We start from the raw sequence: 26,306 nt of genomic DNA on the forward strand, positions 1-26,306 counted from the left end.
CCATTCTCCTGCCTCAGCCTCCCGAGTAGCTGGGACTACAGGCGCCCGCCACCTCGCCCGGCTAGTTTTTTGTATTTTTAGTAGAGACGGGGTTTCACCATGTTAGCCAGGATGGTCTCGATCTCCTGACCTTGTGATCCGCCCGTCTCGGCCTCCCAAAGTGCTGGGATTACAGGCTTGAGCCACCGCGCCCGGCCTTAATTTTTTTTTTTTTGAGATGAAGGCTCTCGCTGTTGCCCAGGCTGGAGTGCAGTGGCACAATCTCAGCTCACTGCAGCCTCTACCTCCCAGGATCAAGCAGTTCTCCTGCCTCAGCCTTCCCAGTACCTGGGACTACAGGTGTGGACCACCACACCCGGCTATTATTTGTATTTTTAGTAGAGATGGGATTTCACCATGTTGGCCAGGCTGGTCTTTAACTCCTGACCTCAAGTAATCCACCCACCTCGGCCTCCCAAAGTGCTGGGATTATGGATGTGAGCCACCACACCCGGCCTAGAGGCTTAATTAGATTAAAGTTAAACAGATTTTGGCAAGAAGGTTCCGTGGATGATGTTTTGTTCGTCATGTTGCATTGCATCAAAAGCTCATAATGTCTGATGTTTCACTATTAGTGATGCTAAGTTTGAAGGTGATGGCTAGATGTTTGCATTGAAAAGGTTTTCCCTTTCCAAATAAGTAAGTGATCTGTAGAGAGAAATTGACTTTTTTAAAGAACTTAAAGGAGCTGCCCCAATTTTTATTGCATTAGAATTTTGCTGAACCAGGCCAGGTGTGTTGGCTCACACCTGTAATCACAGCACTTGGGAGGCTGAGGCCAAGGTGGGCAGATCACTTGAGGCCAGGAGTTCAAGACCAGCCTGGCCAACATGGTAAAACCCTGTCTCTACTAAAAATACAAAAATTAGCTGGGTGTAGTGACACACACCTGTAATCCCAGCTACTCGGGAGGCTGAGCTACGAGAATCACTTGAACCTAGGAGGTAGAGGTTGCAGCCAAATGAGATGGTACCACTGCACTCTAGCCTGGGCAACAGAGCAAGAACCCAATTTATTTATTTTTTTCTGAACTAAATATTATTTGAAATTGTATACAAAATTTGTAGCTTTAGTATTTACTGTAATGGTATTTAGCCAATAATTATATAGTTATATCCTGAAAGTGTGGCTGAACAACTATGCCTAGTATTTGAACTTGAACTGTGAGGAATATGGGGCTGTGGCTAACCAGGGAGATCTTTGGTAGAAAGAACCCTAAACTATAATAGACGCAACTGGACAAAACCGCTGGATTCCAGTTTTCTTCTGCCACATACCACCTTTGTCATTGAATGAGCTATTTAACTCTTTTAGTGCCCCATCTATAAAATAGTGATTGTGTGGTAGCATGGTAGAATGTTAGTAGGGTAAGGTGAAGGGAGATCATTTTCAGCTGTCTGGTGCCACTAAGTTGCTTGTTTACTTTGTGTAATCTAAGTTAGTGGTTAATCGCATGAGCATCAGAAACAGGCAGATTCAAATCCTATTATCCAGATGCAAGTGGTTACGTACACTAAGCCTCATTTTCATCATCAGAATATAGATATGGTACTTCTTGTCTTACAAAGTTGCGGCAAGTAAACATAATAATGGATGCAAGGCATAGTAAAGCATTTGGCACATACTAGGTGCCCAGTGTGTGGTAATTGCTGTGATTACATGGTGTACCACCTTTCTCTCCCTTGTACCACCTTTCTCTCCCTCAAAAATCTCAGGATATTGGACACACTGAACTATTCCATTCTAAACCTTAAAAATAAAATAAACAGTTGACGCAGTATTAGAATTACAGTTAAAATTGGGAAGCTTTTTCAGTTCTTCTAGTCCCTTATTAGCCTGTACAGGCTGTAACACTGAATGATAGGATTGAACCAAGATTCCTTCTAGCTTTACACTTTCATGATCTTGTGTAGCATAATATGAAAAAGCTTTGGCAACATAGCAAGATCCTGTCTCTACAAAAATAAAAAACTTAGCTGTACATAGTGGCTCACACCTGTAGTCCCAGCTACTTGGGAAGCTGAAGCGGGAGGATTACTTGAGCTGAGGAGTTCGAGGCTGTAGTGAGCCATGGGCACACCACTACACTCCAGCCTGGATGACAGAGTGAGAGTAAGACCCTGACTCTAAAAAAATAGGCTGGGCATGGTGCCTCACACCTGTAATCCCAGCACTTTGGGAGGCTGAGGCAGGTGGATCACCTGAGGTCAGGAGTTTGAGACCAGTCTGGCCAACATGGTGAAACCCCATCTCTACTAAAAATACAAAAATTAGCTGGGCGTGGTGGCACATGCTTGTAATCCCAGCTACTCGGGAGGCTGAGGCAGGAGAATTTCTTGAGCCTGGGAGACAGAAGTTGCGGTGAGCCAAGATCGTGCCACTGCACTCCAGCCTGGCAGAAAGAACAAGACTCTGTCTCAAAAAAAAAAAAAGAAAAATGTATTGCAAAAAGATGGTAGTAAAAATGCAGCTAAAGTTTATAAATTTGTCAGTATAAATAAAAAATGGTGGCTGTTTTGGTAAACTATCAGAAGAAATAACCAGGCTGGGAACAGTGCTTCACGCCTGTGATCCCAGCACTTTGTGAAGCTAAGGTAGGTGGATCGCTTAAGCCCAGAAGTTTGAGACCAGCCTGGGCAACATGGTAAAACCTTGTCTTTACAAAAACTTAGCTGGGCATGGTAGTGTGTGTCTATAGACCCATTTAGTCGGGAGGCTGAGGTGGGAGGATCGTTTGAGCCCCCAGAGGGGTGGAGGCTGCAGTAAGCCATGATTGCACCACTGCACCCCAGGCTGGGCAGCAGAGCGAGACCATGTCTCAAAAGAAAAGAAATAACCAGTTTCCTTCAAACTCTGTTGAATGGGGGAATTGTTCTTGTCTTAGCTTAATTTTTGACTCACTGAAATGATTATGGTAAGACCTCATTATATACAAAATAGCATACTTTGATGCTCCATCAGCTGACGGAGACACTCTTTAGATGAAAAAATCAAGATAGTATCATCTCATAATCATGTGCCTTTTACCTCCAAAGTCTCATAACCATGTGCCTTTTACCTCACTGAAGAGTGGCATTTGAAAAGTGGTATAGAAAACTTACAGGAAAAATGTAAAAATGAAGCATTTTCTCAAGTATAAAAGTTAAGGATAAGCCCTGCGTGTGTGTGTACATATAGGTTTAACATTTCAAATCTTTTTTCTTTTTATTTCCTCAGTCTGTTCATTACCAACAGAGGTAAGTCCTTTATTTATTTATTTATTTTTTACCTTATGTATTTGAAGTTATTCTTGGTTTTAAAGCTACCTTGAGAACTGTTTTTTATTTTTCATTTTTGATTATTTGATAGTAAAGCTTTAACCTTTTATAGAGAACTTTGGTTTAGAATAATTTTATGGTCTTATAAATTATTTTCTAAATTTAGACCTTAAATCATACATGTGCATCTTTTGCACATGGCTGTGCATTTTGGATTTTTGCATAGGACTTATGAATAGTCAGCTCATAAAATAAGAGTAACCTTAATGCCAAAATCTACACGAATGAGCAGAGGAAAGAAAGAGCAAATAAATTGTGTGTAAGACTTTCTAAGTCAGGCTCCGTGAGCAAGTCGTGAAAATGAGGCACTTATGTGCTCAAAGCAATAAATAGAGGGAGAAGAAATAAACTGATTCCATGAAGAGGTACCTAATCCTTCTTAATATCTAATTTCTTACGGGACATATTCTGGTTGAATACAGATTTCCTGTGGATAAGAAGTCAGATGGGAGTGGTTTGTTTTATTCTTTGTATTAACAAGTATAGGGAGTGATTTTTAATTACGACGTATTGTTTGACTGAAAATGTTTTGTTGTGACTCAGTTCTTTTTTTTTCTCCTAGTACTGTGAATATATGCCTGATGTTGCTAAATGTAGACAATGGTTAGAGAAGAATTTTCCAAATGAATTTGCAAAACTTACTGTAGGTATGAAAATTTTTTTTCTTGCATTAAACTTCTGTACCTGAGACAAATGCATGTATGGCATTATTCTAAAGATACGAAAGTCCTCCTTTAGTAGGATATTACAGAATTAACATTTATCTCTGTTAGCTGTTTAAGTTCTCTCTGAGATAGGATAGGTCTGAATATCAACTTTCTTATATAAAAAAAGTAAATGGGCCGAGTGCAGTGGCTCACATCTATAATCCCAGCACTTTGGGAGGCTGAAGCAGGCGGATAACAAGGTCAGGAGATGGAGATCATCTTGGCTAACACGGTGAAACGCCGCCTCTACTAAAAATACCAAAAAAAAAAAAAAAATTAGCCAGGAGTGGTGGTGGGCGCCTGTAGTCCCAGCTACTCGGGAGGCTGAGGCAGGAGAATGGTGTGAATCCAGGAGGTGGAGCTTGCAGTGAGCCAAGATCGTGCCACTGCACTCCAGCCCAGCCTGGGCGACAGAGCGAGACTCCTTCTCAAGCAAACAAACAAAAAGTAAGTGATTGGGTGGGCACAGTGCCTCACGCCTGTAATCCCAGCACTTTGGGAGGCTGAGGTGGGCGGATCACCTGAGGTCAGTAGTTCAAGACCAGCCTGATCAACATGGAAAAACCCTATTTCCACTAAAAGTGTAAAATTAGCCCAGCATGGTGGCGCATGCCTGTAATCCCAGCTACTCGGGAGGCTGAGGCAGAAGAATTGCTGGAACCCAGGAGGCAGAGGTTGCAGTGAGCCAAGATGGCACCATTGCACTCCAGCCTGGGCAACAAGAGCAAAACTCTGTCTCAAAAAAACAAAATTAAAAAAAGTAAATGATTTAGGGGCAAATATATATTGATTTTATTGTAAGCATACTATGTGCTACACACTGTTTCAGATTCTGAGGATAAGCCAGTAAATAAAAAGATTTCCTACACTTGTGGCAATTACATTCTAGAAAGGGAGACAGATTAAATAAGCAAAACATATAGTATGTAGACAGTAATAAGCAGGAAACGGGGAGATGAGAATTGGTGGGAAGGAATTTGAAATATTAGGTAGTACCCAGGGAAGATTTTGCTGAAAAGGTGGCAGTTGATTTTTTGGGAACTGAGGGAATGAGTCATTTGGGTATCTGGCAGAACATTCCTAGGCGGAGGACACAGCCTGAGGAGAGGCCCTGAGCAGAAGCTCTGCTAGTATATTCAGGAAACAACAAGTAAGCCTTTGTGTCTGGAGCTTATTGAAGGACCGGAGAAGAGTTTGATACGAAGTAAGAGTAGACCACACCGGGTTGGGCAGTGTGGGCCATTTTGGCTTTTGCTCTTAGTTAGATGAGGAGCTCTTGGAGGAGTTTAAACAGAAGAGTGATAAGGTCTGACTTGTTTCAGCAGTATCACTTAGGCTGCTCTGCTAAGAATAAACCGAAGAGGCCGGGAGTGGTGGCTCACACCTGTAATTGCAGCACTTTGGGAGGCTGAGGCAGGTGAATCGTTTGAGTCCAGGAGTTCGAGACCAGCCTGAGCAACATGGTAAAGCCCTGTCTCTACAAAAAACGCAAAATTATCTGGGCATGGTGGCACATGAGCCTATAGCCTCAGCTACTGGAGAGGCTGAGGCAGGAGGATTACTTGATCCCAGCAGATTGAGGCACCCCAGCCTGAGCAACAGAGCGAGACCCTGTCTCAAAAAAACAAACAAAAATGTCAAAAGAGGGTCATAGGCAGAAAAGCAGGGGGAGACCAGACAGGAGGCTGTTGTGATGACTGAGGTCAGAATGGTAGTGGGGAGGTGGTGAAAAGTTGTCAGATAGGAGTATATTTTCAAGGTAGAACTGACAGGATTTTCTGATTTGTTGGGTGTAGTGTGAATAAAAGGGACATCTAGGGTTTTGGTTTAAGCAACTAGAAAAATGGAGTTGCTGGCCGGGCATGGTGGTTCACGCGTGTAATCCCAGCATTTTGGGAGGCCGAGGTGGGTGGATCACAAGGTCAGGAGATCAAGACCATCCTGGCTAACATGGTGAAACCCTGTCGCTACTAAAAATACAAAAAATTAGCTGGTCATGGTGGTGGGCGTCTGTAGTCCCAGCTACTTTGGGAGGCTGAGGCAGGAGAATGGCGCAAACCTGGGAGGCGGAGTTTGCAGTGAGCCGAGATTGCACCACTGCACTCCAGCCTGGGTGATAGAGTGAAACTCTGTATCAAAAAAAAAAAAAATAGAGTTGCCATTGCCGGAGGTGGGAAGACTGTGGAGGAACAGAATTCCTCAGTTTGCTCATATTGATGGCTTCTCTTGCAAGATTGGTAAAAATGAAGGCAGTAGCAGGAAGAAGAGAAAGCCTGGTCTGGGAACAGGCCTGCCCAGAGACACCCAGTGCTGCCCCACTCATTGCTCCTTGACTTTCAGGTGATTTCTCTGACACACAAATCCCTAACTTGGTAAGTCCCTTTTGGCTGGTAGCTACTTCATCACTGTCAGTGGTTGAATAAAAACCCTCAAGTCTGGTTTTATATTCAGTCTACATGGTTGGCCCTGAACAGGACCTTACTGGGATAGGATCATGTCTGAGCGGGTGAGGAGCTGTTCTCCAGATGGTAACAAAATTAGTAAGTTTAGATGCTAGAGCACTCCTGCAGAGCCCAAGTGTTTTGTGCTCCCTTCTTGTGGCTAAAAATTTTAGCCCTCACATATCAAAAGACTGGGTTTTCTCTTCTGTTACCATACACTTACCATAATGACTTTAGAACTAGGTTGAATAGGAATCTAGCAGTGTAATCCATTGCTTTACAAATGTCATGCTCAGCTGTTGGTAAGATGCCTTATTTGTATATGAGGTTGCTCAAAGGTGATTTCTTTTTTTTAACAGTGTGAGATGATGTTCATGCTTTTGTATTTCATTTTTATATCTAGAAAATTCACCCAAACAAGAAGCTGGAATTAGTGAGGGTCAAGGAACAGCAGGGGAAGAAGAGGAAAAGAAAAAACAGAAGAGAGGTAAGACCTAAATTCATATCTTGATTTGTACAGTCATACCGTCACTACGATAGAAGACGTAAGTAAGTAAAAGGGTTCCCAAAGCTACGCGCAATGGTGGGTGCCTATAGTCCCAGCTTCTTAGGGAGCTGAGGCAGGAGGATCACTTAAGCCCAAGAGTTCAAGGCTGTAGTGTGTAATGATCGTTCCTCCAAATAGCCATGCACTCTATCCTGGGCAACGTAGTGAGACCTCATCTCTTACAAAAAGGAGGAGGTTCCCGGTGTTAATACCATGTACCTGTTACTATAGTTCCCCATGTATATCATACAGAGGGGCACATACTAATAGTCTCAAGATCATGGTTGGATGTGGTATGATTTGGACTTTGTCAGTAAATTGGACCTAGGAAAACATGCTTATTTGCCCTGTTTGTATGTAAAAAACAGACAGGTAAAATTCCTGTGTATTCTATTTAAGTAGAGTGAGGACATTTATATAAAAGATGTTATCTTCTTATTACTTCTGATAGCTCAGTTGAAAACTTTGTTTTACAGCTGTTGCATATGCTTGACTCACTCCTTCTTCTCAGACCAACTCCTGATGCTGTGGATCCTGTACCTACCTGTTTGGTTTTCATTCATTATTCTCCCTATGACTGAAACTCACTTACAAATATTTTCAGGACTTTGTGTCTTAAAAAAAAAAAAAAAAACTCTCCCCAAAGCTCATGTCTTTCTTTGCCTTATCCCTCTCCTTTCCTTAGCCAGATTTCTTTACTAAGGCCAGACTCACTATCCCCCGTTCTGTTCTGTGGTTCACTCTTCACTCCTCAGTCCATCCTAACCTGACTTCCTGACCACTGCAGCTCTTCTGGTAAGGGTCAGCAGTGGCTTAGTCATTGCTAAATAATAAGCACATACACACTCCCTCTTTGCTGAAACATTGTCACTCCTTAGTTTCTGTTCCTTCCTAGCTCTCCTATCACTCCTCCTTAGTCTTCTGTGTGGACTTCTGTTCCTTCTGTCCTTTAAAAGTCAGTGTTTTTCAGGATTCTGTCCTAGGCCCACTTCTCATTCTGCATGTTCTTGTTGGATGATTCTATCACATTCCTAACTTCCGCTGCCCACTCTACACTTAAAATTCCCAAATCTGTATCTCTGAATCTGGCCTGTGTCTCTAGCCTAGAAGTGTGCTTGATCCCAGAAGCACCTCAAACACTGCACTTTGGAAATTAAGCTTGCTGAGTCTCAAGTCCCAAATTGATTCTTCTTCTCCGTTTTGGTTAGTGACCATACAATTTATTCAGTCATCTAAACCAGAGCCCTGAGAACCATCTTACTTTCTCTCTCTCCCTTCACTCAGTTCGAGCTTCTGTTCTTTCTCCTCCCTCCTCTCCTGCCTGTGGCCTAGTGGCTATTACTGTTGGCACTGCTTTACTTTCCATTTTTTGCCTGAGCTAATGCAGGAACCTCTGTAGGGGCCTTTCTATCAGTCTTACTCTTCACAGATCCACCGAAACACAGATCCAGTGGCTGCTATGTATGTAATCTTTTGCTTTTCTGACTTCATCTGCTACATATTCATAAGCATCCTTCAATCAAGTGAAGTTCCCAAATATAATGCCTTTTCTTACCTCTGTACTTGTTCCCTTTCCCTGGAATGTCCTTTCTTATGCCTCTCCAACCTTTTTGCTTTTACCTGGACCTTTCCTTATTCTTCAAAACTCCACCTAGATGTTACTTGCTCTCGGAAACTTTCTGTGTCCTCTGGAAGCAGACTAACTTGTTGCTCTGCAAAGCTATCATAAAGTCTTATTCATGGATCCTATTATTGTGTATATCAGGTTGCTGTAATTTTTTTTTTACTCTCTTCATTAGACTGTGAGTCCCTGGAGGGCAGGGGCTATGGTCTGTTCATCTTTGTATCCTCAGCCCTTAGCCCAGTGCTGGGCACATAGTAGGTACTTAATATGTGTTTATTGAATGAATACCTGGATGTGTTTAGTAATTTTGTATTAGAGAAAAAGAAAGTTAAACCTTTTGAAAATTAATAAATTTAAAGACAGTATTCTCTTATTATGTCAAAAACAAAACAACTAATGCTAAGCTCTTTCTTAATAAATAAAGGTGGAAGGGGTCAAATAAAACAGAAAAAGAAGACCGTACCACAAAAGGTTACTATAGCCAAAATTCCCAGAGCAAAGAAGAAATATGTGACAAGAGTGTGTGGCCTTGCAACTTTTGGTGAGTTCAGGGTTAAGTATATTTAAAATGTGTGAACTATTTTCTCTCTCTGTCTCCCTCTATCTCTCTATCTCTCTCTCACATACCATGAAAACTTCACAGGTCTGTTTTTTGCATTTCTAATTACACCTTCAAAATCAAATTTTAGAGAAATGTCAAAAATCTTCTATAGAGGGTACTTTTTACTTTCTGGAATTCCTGCTTGGGCACATTTTATGTGGGATGAGGAGGGCTGGGGAGGATTTTGTTTGAAACCAGCCAGTGCTGCTCCTCTGTCCTCTGCAGGCATGGTGGCAGAAGGTTGCAAAATGGCTCATCCCCTCTGGGAATGACAGCAGAGGGTGAGAAAGGTGGCAGAACATCCTACTTTAGAGCCCCTCAGTTCCTGGAAGCCTTGAATGAGTAGTGAAACTGGGTGAAAATCTAAACCATGATCCCTCTGTAAGACAACACAGATTGAAAAACAATCAATAGTCCGGTCTGAGTACGATGGTGTTTACAACTAAATGATCACAACCACTTACAGATTTCTTTGTTCCTTCTTTACTCCCACTGCTTCACTTGACCAGCCTTAAAAAGAAAAAAGAGGCTGGGCGTGATGGCTCATGCCTGTTATAATCCCAACAGTTTGGGAGGCTGACATGGGTGGATCACCTGAGGTCAGGAGTTTGAGACCAGCCTGGCCAACTTGGTGAAACCCCATCTCTACTAAAAATACAAAAATTAGCCAGGCATGGTGGCACATGCCTGTAATCCCAGCTGTTCAGGAGGCTGAGTCAGGAGAATCGCTTGAATCCGGGAGACGGATGTTGCAGTGAGCCAAGATCGAGCCACTGCACTCCAGTCTGGGCAACAGAGCAAGACTCCATCTCAAAAAAAAAAAAAAAAAAGCGCCAGGCGCAGTGGCTCATGCGTGTAATCCCAGCACTTTGGGAGGCGGAGGCTGGCGGATCACGAGGTCAGGAGATCGAGACCATCCTGGCTAACACAGTGAAACCCCGTCTCTACTAAAAATACAAAAAAGTTAGCCGGGCGTGGCAGCGTGCGCCTCTTGTCCCAGCTGCTGGGGAGGCTGAGGCAGGAGAATGGCGTGAACCCGGGAGGCGGAGCATGCAGTGAGCCGAGATTTTGCGCCACTGCACTCCAGCCTGGGTGACAGCAAGGACTCCATCTCAAAAATAAAATAAATAAAGTGTCCCTGGATTTATTTTGGTCTTACATGAGTTAGGGGTAGTATAGATGATTCTGTTTTTATATATTGAGCCTTTATTTGACCTTGAAAGTGTAAACTGCATTGTTAAGATCTCTGTGGTAGTTTGTATTGTTCTGAAAGGAATATAAAACCCATTAACAATCTGTTTTATGAATTTAAAATGTAGATTAAATTTCAAAATGGAAAAACATCTTTGCACAATTCCAATTACAGTTCTTGCTCTTTTTTTAAAAAAATAGAAATTGATCTTAAAGAAGCACAAAGATTTTTTGCTCAAAAATTCTCCTGTGGTGCCTCAGTAACAGGGGAGGATGAAATTATCATTCAGGGAGACTTTACAGATGACATAATTGACGTCATTCAGGAAAAATGGCCAGAGGTGAGTACGTGGAACACATACATCGCTAGAAGTAAGTTTTTAAAGCAAATTGCTTCCATTTTTTCTTAATTGCAAGCACAACTCACGAGATATAATTATTTGTGTTTTATAGGTAGATGATGACAGCATCGAAGATCTTGGAGAAGTAAAGAAGTGAATTTGAAAATTCGTCTATATTTAATGGCCTGAACTGAGAAGTTGATATGGCCAAAGGGAGAGAGGCCTTTTAAAAAATATATATATATATTTATTCTACAGTAAAACTGTAGACTGCCCTCGTCCTTGGCATTTTCACTGTTCTGTACAAGGCTGCTTGTTTTTTTATTGCCAAAGTCAAATAAACGGGAGACTGTCATGCTCATGAATGAATAGAATTTAGTCAAATAAAAAATTTTGGTCATTTGGTACTGACTTTCTCTTTCTCTGTCTCTTTTTTTTTTTTAAAGACAGAGTCTCGCACTGTTGCCTGGGCTGGAATGCAGTGGTGTGATCTCGGGTCACTGCAACCTCCGCCTCCCGGGTTCAAGTGATTCTCCTGCCTCAGCCTCCCGAGTAGGTGGGATTACAGGTGCCCGCCATCACACCCAACTAATTTTTGTAGTTTTAGTAGAGACAGGGTTTCACCATGTTGGCCAGGCTGGTCTTGAACTCCTGCCCTTGTGATTGGCCCACCTCGGCCTCCCAAAGTGCTGGTATTACAGACGTGAGCCACCACGCCTAGCCTGAGTTTCTCTTTCTCTCTTTTTAACTTTATTTTTTGAAAAACCCGGTAGACTTTTTGTGGGGAGCATTTTTGTTGTTTTACTGATCTAAAGCTGAGTGATTTTTTTAAAAGAATTGGATTTGGCTTCCTCACCAGTAATATGTCTCCTTGCTTCTTTGATGTGATAGTTTTGAGATGGGTGAGAATCTAATAGATTTGTGGTTGAAGTTGAATTTGCTTTGTTGTTGGGAAGTCCACCCTATGGGCACAATAACATACTGTTGGTAGGAGTTGTTCGAGCTATTCTGGAGATTATTTGGTAAAGTATACTAAAAGCCTTAAACCATGTATGTGCACTGTTTGAACCAGTAAGCCACTTCTTTGACATTAGAAGACAGAAGAAATAATCAGCCTTGCATAAAACTTACAGATGAAAGTATTCATCACAATATTATTTATAATGAAAAATTGCAAATGTTATAAATGAACAATTGGAAAATGGTTAAAGAAGTGATGGTGCATTGTGTGGTAGAATATTATGCATATGTTTAAAGAATCATATTTTCTAAGATTATTTGGAAACATGTTTGGTAATGTCAAGTGGAGTACCCCAGAAACATTTTAGACATTTATCATCATCATTGTTCTGAGTGGAAGGCCGTTCGGAGAGGCTAGAGGCTCTTATTCTGGCTATAAATTATGTGAGTAAAATTCTGCTAACCATTAAAAATACTGTACACCCATCCTCAATATATAGTCCTGGAAATAGCAATTGAAACATGTCTTCTCACAAGAGAAAATGACAGTTTTAATGATGCATTAGATGAATTTAAACTTTAAAGTCAGGTGCTGCAAATTGGAAAGAGGACTTGTGGTGTTTTAAATTGCTGTGGACACTTAAACTTAGAACCCATGGAACCCTTGTTTATTGCCATGCAAATTACAATCTTGAATGAGTGTTTTTTAAAAAATAAAGTATTAGAAAAATGTGTAATAAAGATGTAAAATTAAAAAATGGAATTCTGCATTAACTGTGGATTTTACAAAATAGAATTACCGGTGAAACTAATTTATCCATCGAGACTATCTGGTATGTATTACGTATGTAGTCTGTTGGTGCTGAAAGATGTCTGTGTGCCTGTATCAACATGTGACTTCATGTAAAGTTTCTTCATGTTCACAGTTCTTAGCAAATGCAGTTTCAATCCATAGATAGCCAGCAGTGGATGTTACTACAGGAAAATGCAGGATTAAAATTGTCCTTGTGTATAACATGTGTGAATCATTTTTTTAAACTGAAATTTAAAATGTAACATAGTCTAATCTCTGATTAAAATGTACTAATAGGGCCAAGCTGCTTTGTTGCACGGCTGTAATCCCAGCCGAGGTGGGAGGATCACTTGAGCCCAGGAGTTCAAGACTAGCCTGGGCAATGTGGCAAGACCCTGTCCCTACAAAAAATATGAAAATTAGCCAGGTGTGGTCTTGGGTGCCTGCAGTCCTAGCTACTTGGGAGGCTGAGGGGAGAGGATCACTTGAGCCTGGGAGGTTGAGGCTGCAGTGAACCGAGATCATGACACTGCACTCCAGCCTGGGCAACAGTGAAACCTGGTCTCAAAAAAAAAAAGTACTAATAGTTCAAAAATTGACTTTACACATTCTCACAGTCTACCATTTTTAGTAAAAAACATGAAGCTTTAAGCAGCCTTATAAGAGATTTCCCATGATTAAGCTGGCAACTTTTAGTGCAGATACTTTTTGTATATAGTTTTGATAAGTAATATTTCATTCATTTTTAAAAACATGACAATGAGTGATGTTAAACTTTTTATTATTACATAAAAGTCAGTCTGTGGTAGCTTTCTCACTCTTAGTTTAAAAGTTGATAAATTACTGTTTTAAAGGTGAATTTTACCTTTTAGTTCCCTGTACTCATTATTTACTAAATTCCTTTATTTAAGAAATCAAATAGGGAGACTGGGAAAAGTTCATTGGGAACTTCAGTTTGGATTAGACTGTGAGTATAAAATCAGATGCAGTGTCATTCATGTAGCTTTCACCTCTGTCATTTTTTTAAAGTTATGTATTATTTTTAAATTGTTTGTTTTAAAGAAAACCTTTGGGGAGCGAAGGTAAAATGATTGAGATTTTTAATTTGTACCTAGTCATCATAATCCTTTTAACATACTCAGTTACTATTTATGAACCATAATCAAAATGAGCCTAATTTCTTACTAGTCTAGATACACAATTGTATTCATTTTTGAGATTGGGTCTCGCTCTGTTGCCCCGGCTGGAATGCAGTGGTGTGATCACAGCTCACTGCAGCCTTGACCTCCCAGGCTCAAGTGATCCTCCCACTTCAGCTTTTGGAGTAGCTGAGACTGAAGGCACATACCACCATGCCCGGCTAATTTTAATTTTTTTTTTTTTGAGTCGGAGTCTCGCTCTGTCGCCCAGGTTGGAGTGCAGTGGTGCGATCGCCGCTCACTGCAAGCTCCGCCGCCTCCCGGGTTCATGCCATTCTCCTGCCTCAGCCTCCCTAGAAGCTGGGACTACAGGTGCCCGCCACCACGCCCGGCTAATTTTTTTGTATTTTTAGTAGAGACGGAGTTTCACCGTTTTCGCCAGGGTGGTCTCTATCTCCTGATCTCATGATCCGCCTGCCTTGGCCTCCCAAAGTGCTGGGATTACAGGCATGAGCCACCGCGCTCAGCCAAAAATACCAAGTCTTACAATGGTGAAACCTAAGAAACATGAATTAAAACGCTCCTGACTTCAAAAATTGACATTCAACCCACATTCCTTTACATCTCATCACTACCAACTTACTGCAGTCATCTACTGCTAGGCTGTTTTTAGCAACTACTCAGAATTTGCTTTGTTTATTTATTTATTTATTGGCATTTCTGTGATGATCAGGGAAGTAGACCACCTTTTTGTGTTTATTGGCTATTTGGTTTTGGGTTCTGGTGGTGGTGGTGAGTTTTTTTTTGTTTTTTGTGTTTTGGGGTTTTTTTTTGAGACGGAGTCTCCCTCTATTGCCCAGACTGGAGTGGTGTGGCGCAATATTGGCTCACTGCAACCTCCGCCTCCTGGGTTCAAGCGATTCTCCTGCCTCAGCCTCCCGGGTAGCTGGGACTACAGGCGCCCGCCACCACACCTGGCTAGTTTTTTTTTTTTTGTATTTTTAATAGTGACGGTTTTACCATATTAACCAGGCTGGTCTTGAACTCCCGATCTCATGGTCCGCCCACCTCAGCCTCTCCGTGCTGGGATTACAGGCATGAGCCACTGCGCCTGGCCTCGTTTTTGTTTTTTGAGTCAGGGTCTCACTGTCCATCAGGCTGGAATGCAGTGGCATGATCACAGCTCATTGGAGCCTCCATCTCCTAGCTCAAGTGATCCTCCTGTCTCAGCCTCCTGAGTAGCTGAGACCAGAAGAGTGCACCACCACGCCCAGTTAACTTTAAAAAAAAATTTATGTCAGGCAAGGTGCCTCATGCCTGTAATCCCAGCACTTTGGGAGGCCAAGGCAGGTGGATCACCTGAGGTCAGGAGTTCGAGACCAGCCTGACCAACATGGAGAAACGCCGTCTCTACTAAAAATACAAAATTAGCCAGGCGTGGTGGTGCATGCCTGTAATCCCAGCCACTCGGGAGACTGAGGCAGGAGAATCACTTGAACCTGGGAGATGGAAGTTGCAGTGAGCTGAGATCAAGCCATTGGACTCCAGCATGGGCAACAAGAGTGAAACTCTGGGGGAAAAAAAAAAAAAACTATTTTTTGGCCAGGTGCAGTAGCTCATGCCTGTAATCCCAGCACTTTGGGAGGCCGAAGTGGGTGGATCAACTGAGGTCAGGATTTCGCAACCAGCCTGGCCAATGTGGTGAAACCCATCTCTACTAAAAATACAGAAAAACTGGCATGGTGGTGGGCACCTATAATCCCAGCTACTTGGGAGGCTGAGGCAGGAGATTTGCTTGAGGCTGGAGGCAGAGGTTGCAGTGAGCCCAGATTGTGCCATTGCACTCCAGCCCGGGCGACAAGGGCGAAGGAAAAAAAAAAATTGTTTTTTTAGAGACGGGTGAACTCCTGAGCTGAAGAGATCCTCCCACATTGGCCTCCCAAAGTGCTGGGATTACAGGCCACTGCGCCCAGCTTTCTTGATTTTAAATTCTAAGACATTGTTTTGGTCTCCCAAACATGAGCCTGTCAGTAAAGCTTCAAAGTAAGAAATCTTAATTTTGTTTTTCCATTTTCAGATTGTCTTTTTTGAACACAAGGGCATGTTTTGCTATTTCATATTCAACCAAAAAGTAAAGTTGAAACCCTGTAAGACGGTACTTAGTAATTGTCTTGCTGTCTGATGAGTTAAGCATTCAGGGATGCGCAGCCAGGGCTGAAGTGTGATAAGCCTTATTTTTTCCTAGTCCCGTTCCCACGGGGATGAAGAGGTGACTATGGAAGGACAGGTGAAAAAGCTTAGATTCAACCCAGAATATCGTAGATTTTGCCAGGACAAAGTACCGTGGTTCTTCTCATTGCTTTTCAGGAGCCCCCCAAAATCAATTTCCCCCTCTTCATCTGTGATTCTTGGTTTAAAGTATCAAAGGTGCTAGGGTGGTTCGCAACTGTTACCCCAAGGGCTGGGTTCTGCCTCCAGGCATTCGAGTGTCAGGTCCTGTTCTTGGAGCCAGCTACACAGGAGCGAGCACTGCCGAGCTCACGGTTATTAGGGTGAAGATGGAAGATAGGGGAGTGAGCAATTCAAATGTCATAAACCAGGGTGCTGGGGGCGGCGCAGCAGCCTTTATTAACTTCTTCATTCCCTGGGTAATGGTGAAGAGCCGGTTCTTCGAGGCCTTCCAGCGCCGGAGCCTCGGGCGTGGGCAAAAAGCGTCCGTACTCAGCCTGAGCCACTTGGGAGCCCCCAGTCTCCGAGGTGGAAGAACAGTGCCCACCAGCGCGGCGGGGCTGCAGCCAGGAGACCCTGGATGGGAGCCCCGAGCCCCGGCGAGCGCACGCCGCGTGGGCGCCAGGCAGGCGGTTGGGGTGCGGGGCGGGGGACGGCCGAGGGCGCGGGGCTTCGGGGCTCCGGGCTCGCCCCCGCCGCTCGGGGCAGGCGCGCCGATGGCGTTTCTAAGGTGACGCCGTCCACACCGGCCTTCTCCGGGGGCGGAGGAAACACCTATGAACCCTCCGGCAGCCTTCCTTGCCGGTCGCCAGGTGAGCGGCGTTTCCGAGCGCGGCTGGGCGCCGCTGCAACGGTGCACATTGGTCGAAATCTACTGCTTCTCAAGAACGGTGTCTACTTAAAATGTGAAACAGGCCGGGCGCGGTGGCTCACGCCTGTAATCCCAGCACTTTGGGAGGCGGAGGTGGGCGGATCACGAGGTCAGGAGATCGAGACCATCCTGACTAACACGATGAAACCCATCTCTACTAAAAATACAAAAAAAATTAGCCGGGCGTGGTGGCGCCTGTGGTCCCAGCTACTCGGGAGGCTGAGGCAGGAGAATGGCGTGAACCCGGGAGGCGGAGCTTGCAGTGAGCCGAGACCGCGCCACTGCACTCCAGCCTGGGCGACAGTGCGAGACTCCATCTCAAAAAAAAAAAAAAAAGTGAAACAATACATTGGACATAGAGGAAAACGGTGTCACCACCGTTTCCTTAACCCAATAACACCTTGTTATTCAGCTCAGGTCACAGAGTAGCGCGTACCCAGTGCTTACTGTTTAAGGAGGACGACTGGCGTCTGGGAAGCTGCTCTCCCATTTACCTCGCTGGGTGTCCTTAATTTACACAACCTGGCGAGTAAAGAAAGGAGCTCTCTCACAGCTCCACTGTACCAAAAAGTCTGGAAGTGGGCTTGCCCAAGATTCTTGTCCATCAGTGTAAGACGACCTGCCTTTGTATACTCGGCTTACTGCCTGTTTTCCTGGAGTGGAATATGTGCTCCTTGCCTGGCGGGCTGTGGCCCAGCCACTGGCGCTCAATAAATTATGTTGAATGCATGAAAAAAGGGCTGGGCCAACACTGGAATTCAAGCCTTGGGACTTGAAATCCCTTGACTCCAAATTCCATTTTCCTTGTTAAGACTAGTAACTGTAATTTATTCATCATTCTTATTTATTTTTGAGATAGGATCTGGCTCTGTCCCCAGGGCTGGAGCGCAGTGACGCAATGTCGGCTCACTGCAGCCTCTGCTTCCCAGGTTCAAGCGATCCTCCGGCCTCAGCCTTCCAAATAGCTGGGACTACAGGCGCCCACCACCATGCCGAGCTAATTTTTGTATTTTTAGTAGAGAGAGGGTTTCGCCATGTTGGCCAGGCTGGTCTCGAACTCCTGACCTCAGGTGATCTGCCCACCTCGGCTTCCCAAAGTGCTGGGATTACAGGTGTGAGCCACTGAGCCCCCCTCATTATTTTTGTTTATTTACAAATCTTATTTTTCAAAAAGCAGTAAGGGAGTACAAAGGGCCACTGGTGAACCTTTAATTACTGTCTTTAAGGTGGAACTCTATTAAAGTAACACTTTTAGTTCTTTATTTCATAGGTAGGGACAGCACCATGATTTCAAATGTGGTTTACAGTGTTAATGAGAGCTGATGTTTGTTAAGTGATTACTACGAGCCAGGCGTTGTGCTCAGTACTTTACAGAGTTTGTCTTGTTTAATCTTCGTCACTCCAAGATGTTAAAATGCCATTGCTATCATTTTACAGGTGAGGAAACTAATGCTTAGAGAAGTTAAGTAACTTGCCCAAGGTTATGTAGCCACTAAGTGGCTAATTCTGGGATCACAATTTGGTCAGACCAACGTGTTAGACTTTCAAATGCTGTATACTTAAAAGGAATTATTGTATTAATAGATAATATTATTAGGTATAAAAATGGCATCATGGTTATATAGGAAATGTTCATTTTTAGAGATGCATTCTGAAGGATGTAAGGGTGAAATGGTATTTTTTAATCGATAAAAGAAAAGGAAATTGAAGCAGCTGTAGTGAAATCTCGATAATGATAGAACCTAGGTACTGAGTATATGGGAGTTTATCATACTATTGTCTTTGGGTATATGTGAAAAATTTCCTTACAGAATTTGGTTTTTAATTATGTATGTTGTATTTGGACCAGTTACAATATTAAATTGTCCTTAATAGATTGAATATGTATAGATGCCTTAGATGTTATAGTTTTCATGAATATTGAATACTGGAAGACTTAATTTTCTTTTTATAGACTAAAATTCCCATTCTTTAGTAAGAATCATTTACATTTAAGCAGTAACTATTTCATGGTTTGTTTTGTTTTGTTTTGTTTTTGAGCTAGAGTTTCGCTCTTGTCGCCCAGGCTGGAGTGCAATGGCACGATCTCGGCTCACTGCACCCTCCGCCTCCAGGGTTCAAGCAATTCTCCTGCCTCAGCCTCTTGAGTAGCTGAGGTTACAGGCATGTGCCACCACACTGAGCTAATTTTTGTATTTTTAGTAGAGATGGGGTTATGCCATGTTAGTCAGGCTCGTCTCAAACTCCTGACCTCAGGTGATCAACCCACCTTGACCTCCCAAAGTGCTGAGATTATAGGTGTGAGCCACCACGCCTGGCCACTATTTCATGTTTAACCTGTACTTGGTTACTCAAATTGCTGGGGCAAGGTGGGAGATAGTGTTATTGACTGGCAGAGAAAAGGATTGTTGGCAAAGGCGAAGAAGAAGTGCAGAAATAGGTTTATTTGTTTACCCAGCGGGTTTTAGAAACAGTCCCACTTTTTAGGCATGGCACGTATGGCATGACAGAAAATTGTAGAGAGGCAGAGTGCATGGTAGGTTTTAACTTGAATATGTTTTAAGTATACATAATCTTTGCTGCCATGTTATTAACTTGAAACTTAATTGAACTACTTGGAACTGGCAGCAAAAGAAGATATACTTATTTGGAAAATTGACTTTGGCTGATTTGTTACTGATTTCATTCTATTTTGATGTGAAACTGCTTTCTATGTTTAGAACATCGGGTCAGAAGTTGAGATTTCCACTATTGAGAAACAACGGAAGGAGCTGCAGTTGCTCATTGGAGAATTAAAAGATCGAGATAAAGAGCTCAATGACATGGTTGCAGTGCACCAGCAACAGCTTCTTTCATGGGAAGAGGATCGGCAGAAAGTGTTGACATTGGAAGAACGTTGCAGCAAATTAGAAGGTCAGAAATACATTCAGTGACAAGTTATGCACTCCTTTGTGCTAACACATTGATGGGCTCATGGGGAAGACAGAGAGGAAGTAAAGACTGAAACCCCTGCTGTCCTCAAGTTTAGGCTCATTGGAGACAGGAGGACTTTATGAACAGTGATAATGGGACAGACACATTCAAATAAAGTAGGACAAGCAAAGTATTTCAGCATAAAAAGGGGGCTGGATAGAGCTCCAGTTAACATGGGGTGAGCGCCATTGGTGAAGCTGAAGTTTTGAACAAGAGTATGAATGAAGATGCCATATGACTAGCCATTCTCTTAAACTAAGCTGAAAGATTTTAAGCTTTTTGTATTGAACTTGATCTTAAGTTCCTAAAATGGTCATCTTTTAAAATTATAGCTGTCTGTCCAGGCACAGTGGCTCACACCTGTAATCCCAGCACTTTGGTAGATCATTTGAGCTCTGGAGCTGGAGACCAGCCCAGCCAACATGGTGAAACCCCACTTCTACTAAAAATACAAAAAATTAGCTGGGCGTGGTGGTGCACACCTGTAATCTCAATTACTCGGGAGGCAGAGGCACGAGAATCACTTGAACCCGGGAGGTGGGGGTTGCAGTGAGCCAAGATTGTGCCACTGCACTCCAGCCTGGGGGACAGAACAAGACCCTGTCTCAAAAAATATATATATATATATATATACACACACACATATATATATGTAGCTGTCTCAAAAATGGTTGCAAAAAGTTTATTTGATACCGTATTTTAATTCTGTCATTCCTTTAGTGCTGCCCTAAATCTGAATGTTCCAATGACTCTAGATTGTTAGTAGAATGCATTAGAGGAGAAAGCACTAGATCTGTGTAATAGAAAGATAACCTTTTTTTACTTAACATTACTCAAAGGATTCTGTAAATGTGGCAATCCAAATCTGTCATTTTTGGTGGGGCATGGTGGCTCATGCCTTTAATCCCGGCACTTTGGGAGGCTGAGGCAGGCCGATCACTTGAGGTCAGGAGTTCGATACCAGCCCAGCCAACATGGTGTACCTTATCTCTACTAGAAATACAAAAATTAGCAGGGCATGGTGGTGCACGCCTATAGTCCCAGCTACTCAGGAGGCTGAGGCAGGAGAATTGCTTGAATCTGGGAGGTGGAGGTTGCAGTGAGCCAAGATCGTGCCACTGCACTCCATCCTGGGCGACAGAGTAAGACTCTGTGTCAAAACAAAGAAAGAAACAAACAAAAAACCCAAATGTATTATTTTTTTTGTTTCTTTGATGACCATCTGATTTTACTCTGACCACACCCACACACATATACACACACAGCATTTAACATGGTTGCTGATTAAATGCAGTATAACATCTTATGGCTCTTATATAAACACGTTAAAAGAACAAAGATAACACATATAACATATATAACCCACATTATACGTAGCTATCAGTATTTTATTTTAAAATGAGCAAGATTTGAATAGGCACCTCATGGAAAGAGGAAAATTGAATGTCCAATAAATATATAAAAAGTTTCCTATTCTCATTAGTAATTAGGGAAATGCAAATAAAAATCAAATTGAGATACTATTTTACCTTTACTAGCCTGGCAGAAATTACCGGGTTTTGGTAAAGTATGATGCCAAGGGAAAGCTGAGACACTGCTAGCGGGAGTCAGTTGTTACTGCTGGTGTGCAAAATCGTTTGGCAGTATATGGTGAAGCTGAACATGTGCATATCCTACAGCCCAGCAAAGCCATTTCTAGAATATTCTCACCCTATAATAGACACATGAATCACTTAAGGGGCTTGTTAAAATTTAGATTCTGATACAGTAGGTCTGGGGCCCAAGGATCTGCATTTCTAACAGGCATCCCAGGCGATGCCACTGCCGCTGCTGGTCCAGGGATCACATTTTGAGAAGCAAGGCTCTCGAGAAACTCTTGAAAATATGCACCCAGATGCATGTAAAAAGGCCTGGTGCTGTGGCTCACGTCTATAATCCCAGCACTTTGGGAGGCCAAGGCAGGCGAATCACCTGAGGTCAGGGGTTTGAGACCAACCTGGCCAACATGGCGAAACTCTGTCTCTACTAAAAATACAAAAATTAGCCAGGCATGGTGGCTCATGCCTGTAGTCCCGGCTACTCCGGAGGCTACAGCAGGAGAATTGCTTGAACCTGGGAGGCGGAGGTTGCAGTGAACTGAGATCACACCACTGCACTCCAGCCTGGGCTACAGAGCGAGACTCCATCTCAAAAAAAAAAAGATGCGTGTCAAAGAATATTCAGAGCAGCATTGTTTATCATAGCTGCAAAGTAGAAATAACCCAAATGATCATCAATATTAGAAATAACCTTTGGTAGGCCGGGCGCGGTGGCTCATACCTGTAATCCCAGCACTTTGGGAGGCTGAGGTGGATGGATCACGAGGTCAGGAGATGGAGACCATCCTGGCTAATATGGTGAAACCCTGTCTCTACTAAAAATACAAAAAAATTAGCTGGACGTGGTGGCGCTCGCCTGTAGTCCCAGCTACTTGGGAGGTTGAGGCAGAAGAATCATTTGAACCCAGGAGGTAGAGGTTGCAGTGAGCCGAGATCATGCCATTGCACTCCAGCCTGGGCAATAGAGGGAGACTCTGTCTCACCAAAAAAAAAAAGAAAACAGAAATAAGCTTTGGTGTAATCATTCAGTGGAATATTACCGGGCAATGTTAGTGCACAAACACAAGTTATACACAACTGAGCGAATCTCAGAATCATCATCTTAAGCAAAAAAAGCAAACAGAAGAATTCTCAGAATATGATTCCATTTTTATATGGTTCAAATTAAACTATAATTTTGAGGCACGTGGTCATTGGTAAAGCTGTAGTGAAAAGCTAGGAAGTGATTACTCGAAGATCAGGCTCATGGTTGGGAAAGTAGAAACTGGAGAGATTATGTTCAGGAAGTGACCTCCAGAGGCTTCCAGTTGCTCACAGTTCTGTTTCTTGATTAGGGGTGATAGTGCGCATTTCATAAAAAAGGTTTTAAAAGAAGATTGTCTTTGTAAAAATTCTCTAGCACACTTTTACTTTTTAACCACCCATTTTGAAAATAATGCATTTTAAGCTGAAGGTCTGACTACAAATTATTGATGAACTTTCCCTCAGGTGAACTACATAAAAGAACTGAAATAATCAGGTCACTCACGAAGAAGGTAAAATCTCTTGAATCCAACCAAATGGAATGCCAAACTGCTCTCCAAAAGACCCAACTACAGCTTCAGGAAATGGCTCAAAAGGCAACGCATTCTTCTCTTCTCTCTGAAGACCTTGAGGTTGGGATTATTTTCTGACAAACTTCACTAGTCGAAATTCCCTTTGTGTTTCAGTTATTGAAAAATTAGATTTGGCCACGTGCGGTGACTCACTCCTGTAATGCCGACACTTTGGGAGGCCGAGGTGGGCGGATCACCTGAGGTAGGGAGTTTGAGACCAGCCTGGCCAACGTGGAGAAACCCTGTCTCTCCTAAAAATACAAAATTAGCTGGGCGTGGTGGCGCGCGCCTGTAGTCCCAGCTACTCGGGAGGCTGAGGCAGGAGAATCGTTTGAACCCAGGAGGCGGAGGTTGCGGTGAGCCGAGATCTCACCATTGCACTCCAGACCGGGCAACAAGAGGGAAACTCTGTCTCAAAAAAAAAAAAAAAAGAGAAGAAAAAAGAAAAATTATGTTTAAATGTTTCATTAAAAATGCATGTGAGGCTGGGCACAGTGGCTCGGTGGCTTATGCCTGTTATCCCAGCTCTTAGTTTGGGAGGCTGAGGTGGGAGGATTGCTTCAGCCCAGGAACTCGAGACCATGCTTGGCAACATGGCAAATGCCTGTCTCTATGAAAAAATGGAAATACAAAAATGAGCTGGGTGTGGTGGTGTACTGCTGTGGTCCCAGCTACTTGGGAGGCTGAGGCAGGAGGATCACTTGAGCCCAGGAGGTCAAGGCTGCAGCGAGCTGTGATTGTGCCATTACACCCCAGCCTGGGTGACAAAACAACAACAACAAAAAAGCACATGTAAGCCAAGCACAGTGGTGTGCGCCTATAGTCCCAGCTTCTGGGGAGGCTGAGGCAGAAACATCGCTTGGGCCCAGGAGTTCAAGTCCAGCCTGGGCAACACAGTGAGACTTCATCTCGATAAAAAACAACAATCACAACAAACAACCAATGCAAAAATGCATACGTGTGTGTATGAAGGTATCTACACTCATCCACCCATTGTAGTTCTGTTTATCCTACAGTTTTGGTTAGTTGCACAGCACTATCCTGTCTTAGAGATTGAGCTTCAGTACAACCCTTTGTAACTGTTATGCCATTTGGTTTAGTAGCATCTACCATTTAATCAACAATGGGTTATTTTAGAAAGCTTTCCTCAAAGATGAGAGGGTATCATCAAGTTTTGGTAGCTTCAATGATGTTTTCTAAATTATTGCGTCTTTTTATTTTTGAGACGGAGTTTCGCTCTTGTTGCCCAGGCTGGAGTGCAATGGCACAATCTCGGCTCACTGCAACCTCTGCCTCCTGGGTTCAAGCAATTCTCTTGCCTCACTCTCCCGAGTAGCTGGGATTACAGGCATGCACCAGCACGCCCAGCTAATTTTGTATTTTTAGTAGAGACGGAGTTTCTCCATGTTGGTTAGGCTGGTCTCAAACTCCCGATATTAGGTGATCCGCCCGCCTCGGCCTCCCAGAGTGTTGGGATTACAGATGTGAGCCACCGTGCCCAGCCAATTATTGTGTCTTATAACGTTAGTGGCATATCGGGAATAAAACCTCTAAGACTTGATTTTTGAGCCCGACACGGTGGCTGACACCTATAATCCCAGCACTTTGGGAGGCCGAGGTGGGCGGATCACTTGAGGTCCAAAGTCTGAGATCAGCCTGGCCAACATGGTGAAACCCCCTCTCTACTAAAAATTCAAAAATCAACCAGGTGTTGTGGTGGGCGCCTGTAGTCCCAGTTACTCGGGAGGCTGAGGTAGGAGAGTCACTTGAACCTGAGAGGCAGAGGTTGCAGAGAGCCGAGATCACACCACTCCACTCCATCCTGGGGGAAAGAGCGAGACTCTGTGTCAAAAGAAAAAAAAAAAAAAACACAGATTTTTTTGGTTTTCTCTTCTAATTCGTCAGTCATCAGATATTTTTTGAGTTCATGCTCATAAGAGATGCAGAAAGCCAGCTTGTTTATGTGTTATATCCTTCATCCCAGCTACTCCGGAGGCTGAGGCAGGAGAATCACTTGAACCCAGGAGGCGGAGGTTGCAATGAGCCGAGATCATCGCACGAGTGCACTCTAGCCTGGGCGACAGAGTGAGACTCCATCTCAAAAAAAAAAAAAAAAAAAAAAAGCCTGATGGTTATTTTTCTCAACTAGTAAATAGATTGTATACACAATAATTATATCAGATCTAGCACTATGTGTTTTTTAAAAAATAACCGATGAGTAGGAATACCCCAGTATGAAGTTCTTTCGACAAAGAATATTTTTTAAATTCACAGAATTCACTAATGCTACTTTGTTTCAACAAAGGAAATCTCTTACTAATACAGTTCTCATTCATTCATTTTCTTCCGTCTTCCCAACCCAAAATTACACATAAAAGATATTAGGGAATAGACATGTTTACAAGCATCATCAACATTATTCAGTAGGGCAAATACAAGTACTGAGAGGATGGTAGAATTAATAGAGAAATACATATTTGTATTCTTTTTTGATGACTGCTGTCTTAGCCCACTTTGTTACTAAAACAATATGGGTTTTATTAGCCCACTTCATTACCAACTCTTTTTTTGTTACTAACGAGTCAAACAAGGAAAAAACAAAATGGAGAAATAAGCACAGACTATGGCTAGTGAGCGTAGTGAAAGCTTTAAAAGGACTCAAGCAGTATCATCTGTGTTGTTTTCTTGTAGGCTAGAAACGAAACTCTCAGCAACACGTTAGTGGAACTTTCTGCTCAGGTAGGACAGTTACAAGCTCGAGAACAAGCTCTCACGACAATGATAAAGCTAAAGGTAATCAAAAATAAGAATTCTTCCATTTGCCAGAGTGCTTGGTGGTTTATATTCACATTCATTATCTTACCTAAGTCCCTAGCATCTCAGAAATGTAAAGCTACCAATGTTGCTCTTGTTTTTTAAAACGCCCAGTTAGAAACGAGGGAAACAAATTTAAAATGATGTTCCCAAGGTATGAAGAAAGGAGGCAGGACTCTGCTTCTGGTCTTCTGTCTCCAAGGCCCATTCCATGGGCTGGCAGGTCTGAATTAACTTATTTTCTCCCCGGGTATCCATTATTAGGTCTCATAGAGTTATTGGCAATTAGATTGCTTGATAATTTTTTTTTTTTTTTTTTTTTTTTTTTTGAGACGGAGTCTCGCTCGCCCGGGCTGGAGTGCAGTGGCCGGATCTCAGCTCACTGCAAGCTCCGCCTCCCGGGTTCACGCCATTCTCCGGCCTCAGCCTCCCGAGTAGCTGGGACTACAGACGCCCGCCACCTCGCCCGGCTAGTTTTTTGTATTTCTTAATAGAGACGGGGTTTCACCATGTTAGCCAGGATGGT

The 26,306-nt window shown here is 43.1% G+C and overlaps 2 protein-coding genes across 3 annotated transcripts in view; both read left to right on the forward strand.

Annotated features, from left to right (window-relative positions):
* DENR (density regulated re-initiation and release factor) overlaps window positions 1-12,780 on the forward strand; it is a 21,321-nt gene extending 8,541 nt beyond the window's left edge. The window contains exons 3-8 of one of the 2 annotated variants that reach the window (XM_025402835.1): window positions 3,256-3,275; window positions 3,919-4,003; window positions 6,908-6,991; window positions 9,100-9,216; window positions 10,669-10,812; window positions 10,925-12,780. In XM_025402835.1, the coding sequence (XP_025258620.1) occupies window positions 3,256-3,275; window positions 3,919-4,003; window positions 6,908-6,991; window positions 9,100-9,216; window positions 10,669-10,812; window positions 10,925-10,965 (491 nt within the window). In that variant the 3' untranslated portion in view covers window positions 10,966-12,780. Of the gene's footprint in view, window positions 1-3,255; window positions 3,276-3,918; window positions 4,004-6,907; window positions 6,992-9,099; window positions 9,217-10,668; window positions 10,813-10,920 lie in introns of both variants that reach the window. The other variant, XM_025402834.1, reaches the window with a different exon arrangement.
* A 2,993-nt stretch (window positions 12,781-15,773) lies between these two features.
* The window catches only part of CCDC62 (coiled-coil domain containing 62), a 57,025-nt gene continuing 46,492 nt past the window's right edge, over window positions 15,774-26,306 (forward strand). Inside the window, 4 exon segments of the mRNA XM_025402833.1 lie at window positions 15,774-16,741; window positions 19,521-19,713; window positions 22,860-23,026; window positions 25,658-25,759. Of these exon segments, the coding sequence (XP_025258618.1) occupies window positions 16,706-16,741; window positions 19,521-19,713; window positions 22,860-23,026; window positions 25,658-25,759 (498 nt within the window). The 5' untranslated portion in view covers window positions 15,774-16,705.

This window comes from Theropithecus gelada, chromosome 11, assembly GCF_003255815.1.
Source record: "Theropithecus gelada isolate Dixy chromosome 11, Tgel_1.0, whole genome shotgun sequence".
Lineage (NCBI taxonomy): Eukaryota > Metazoa > Chordata > Mammalia > Primates > Cercopithecidae > Theropithecus > Theropithecus gelada.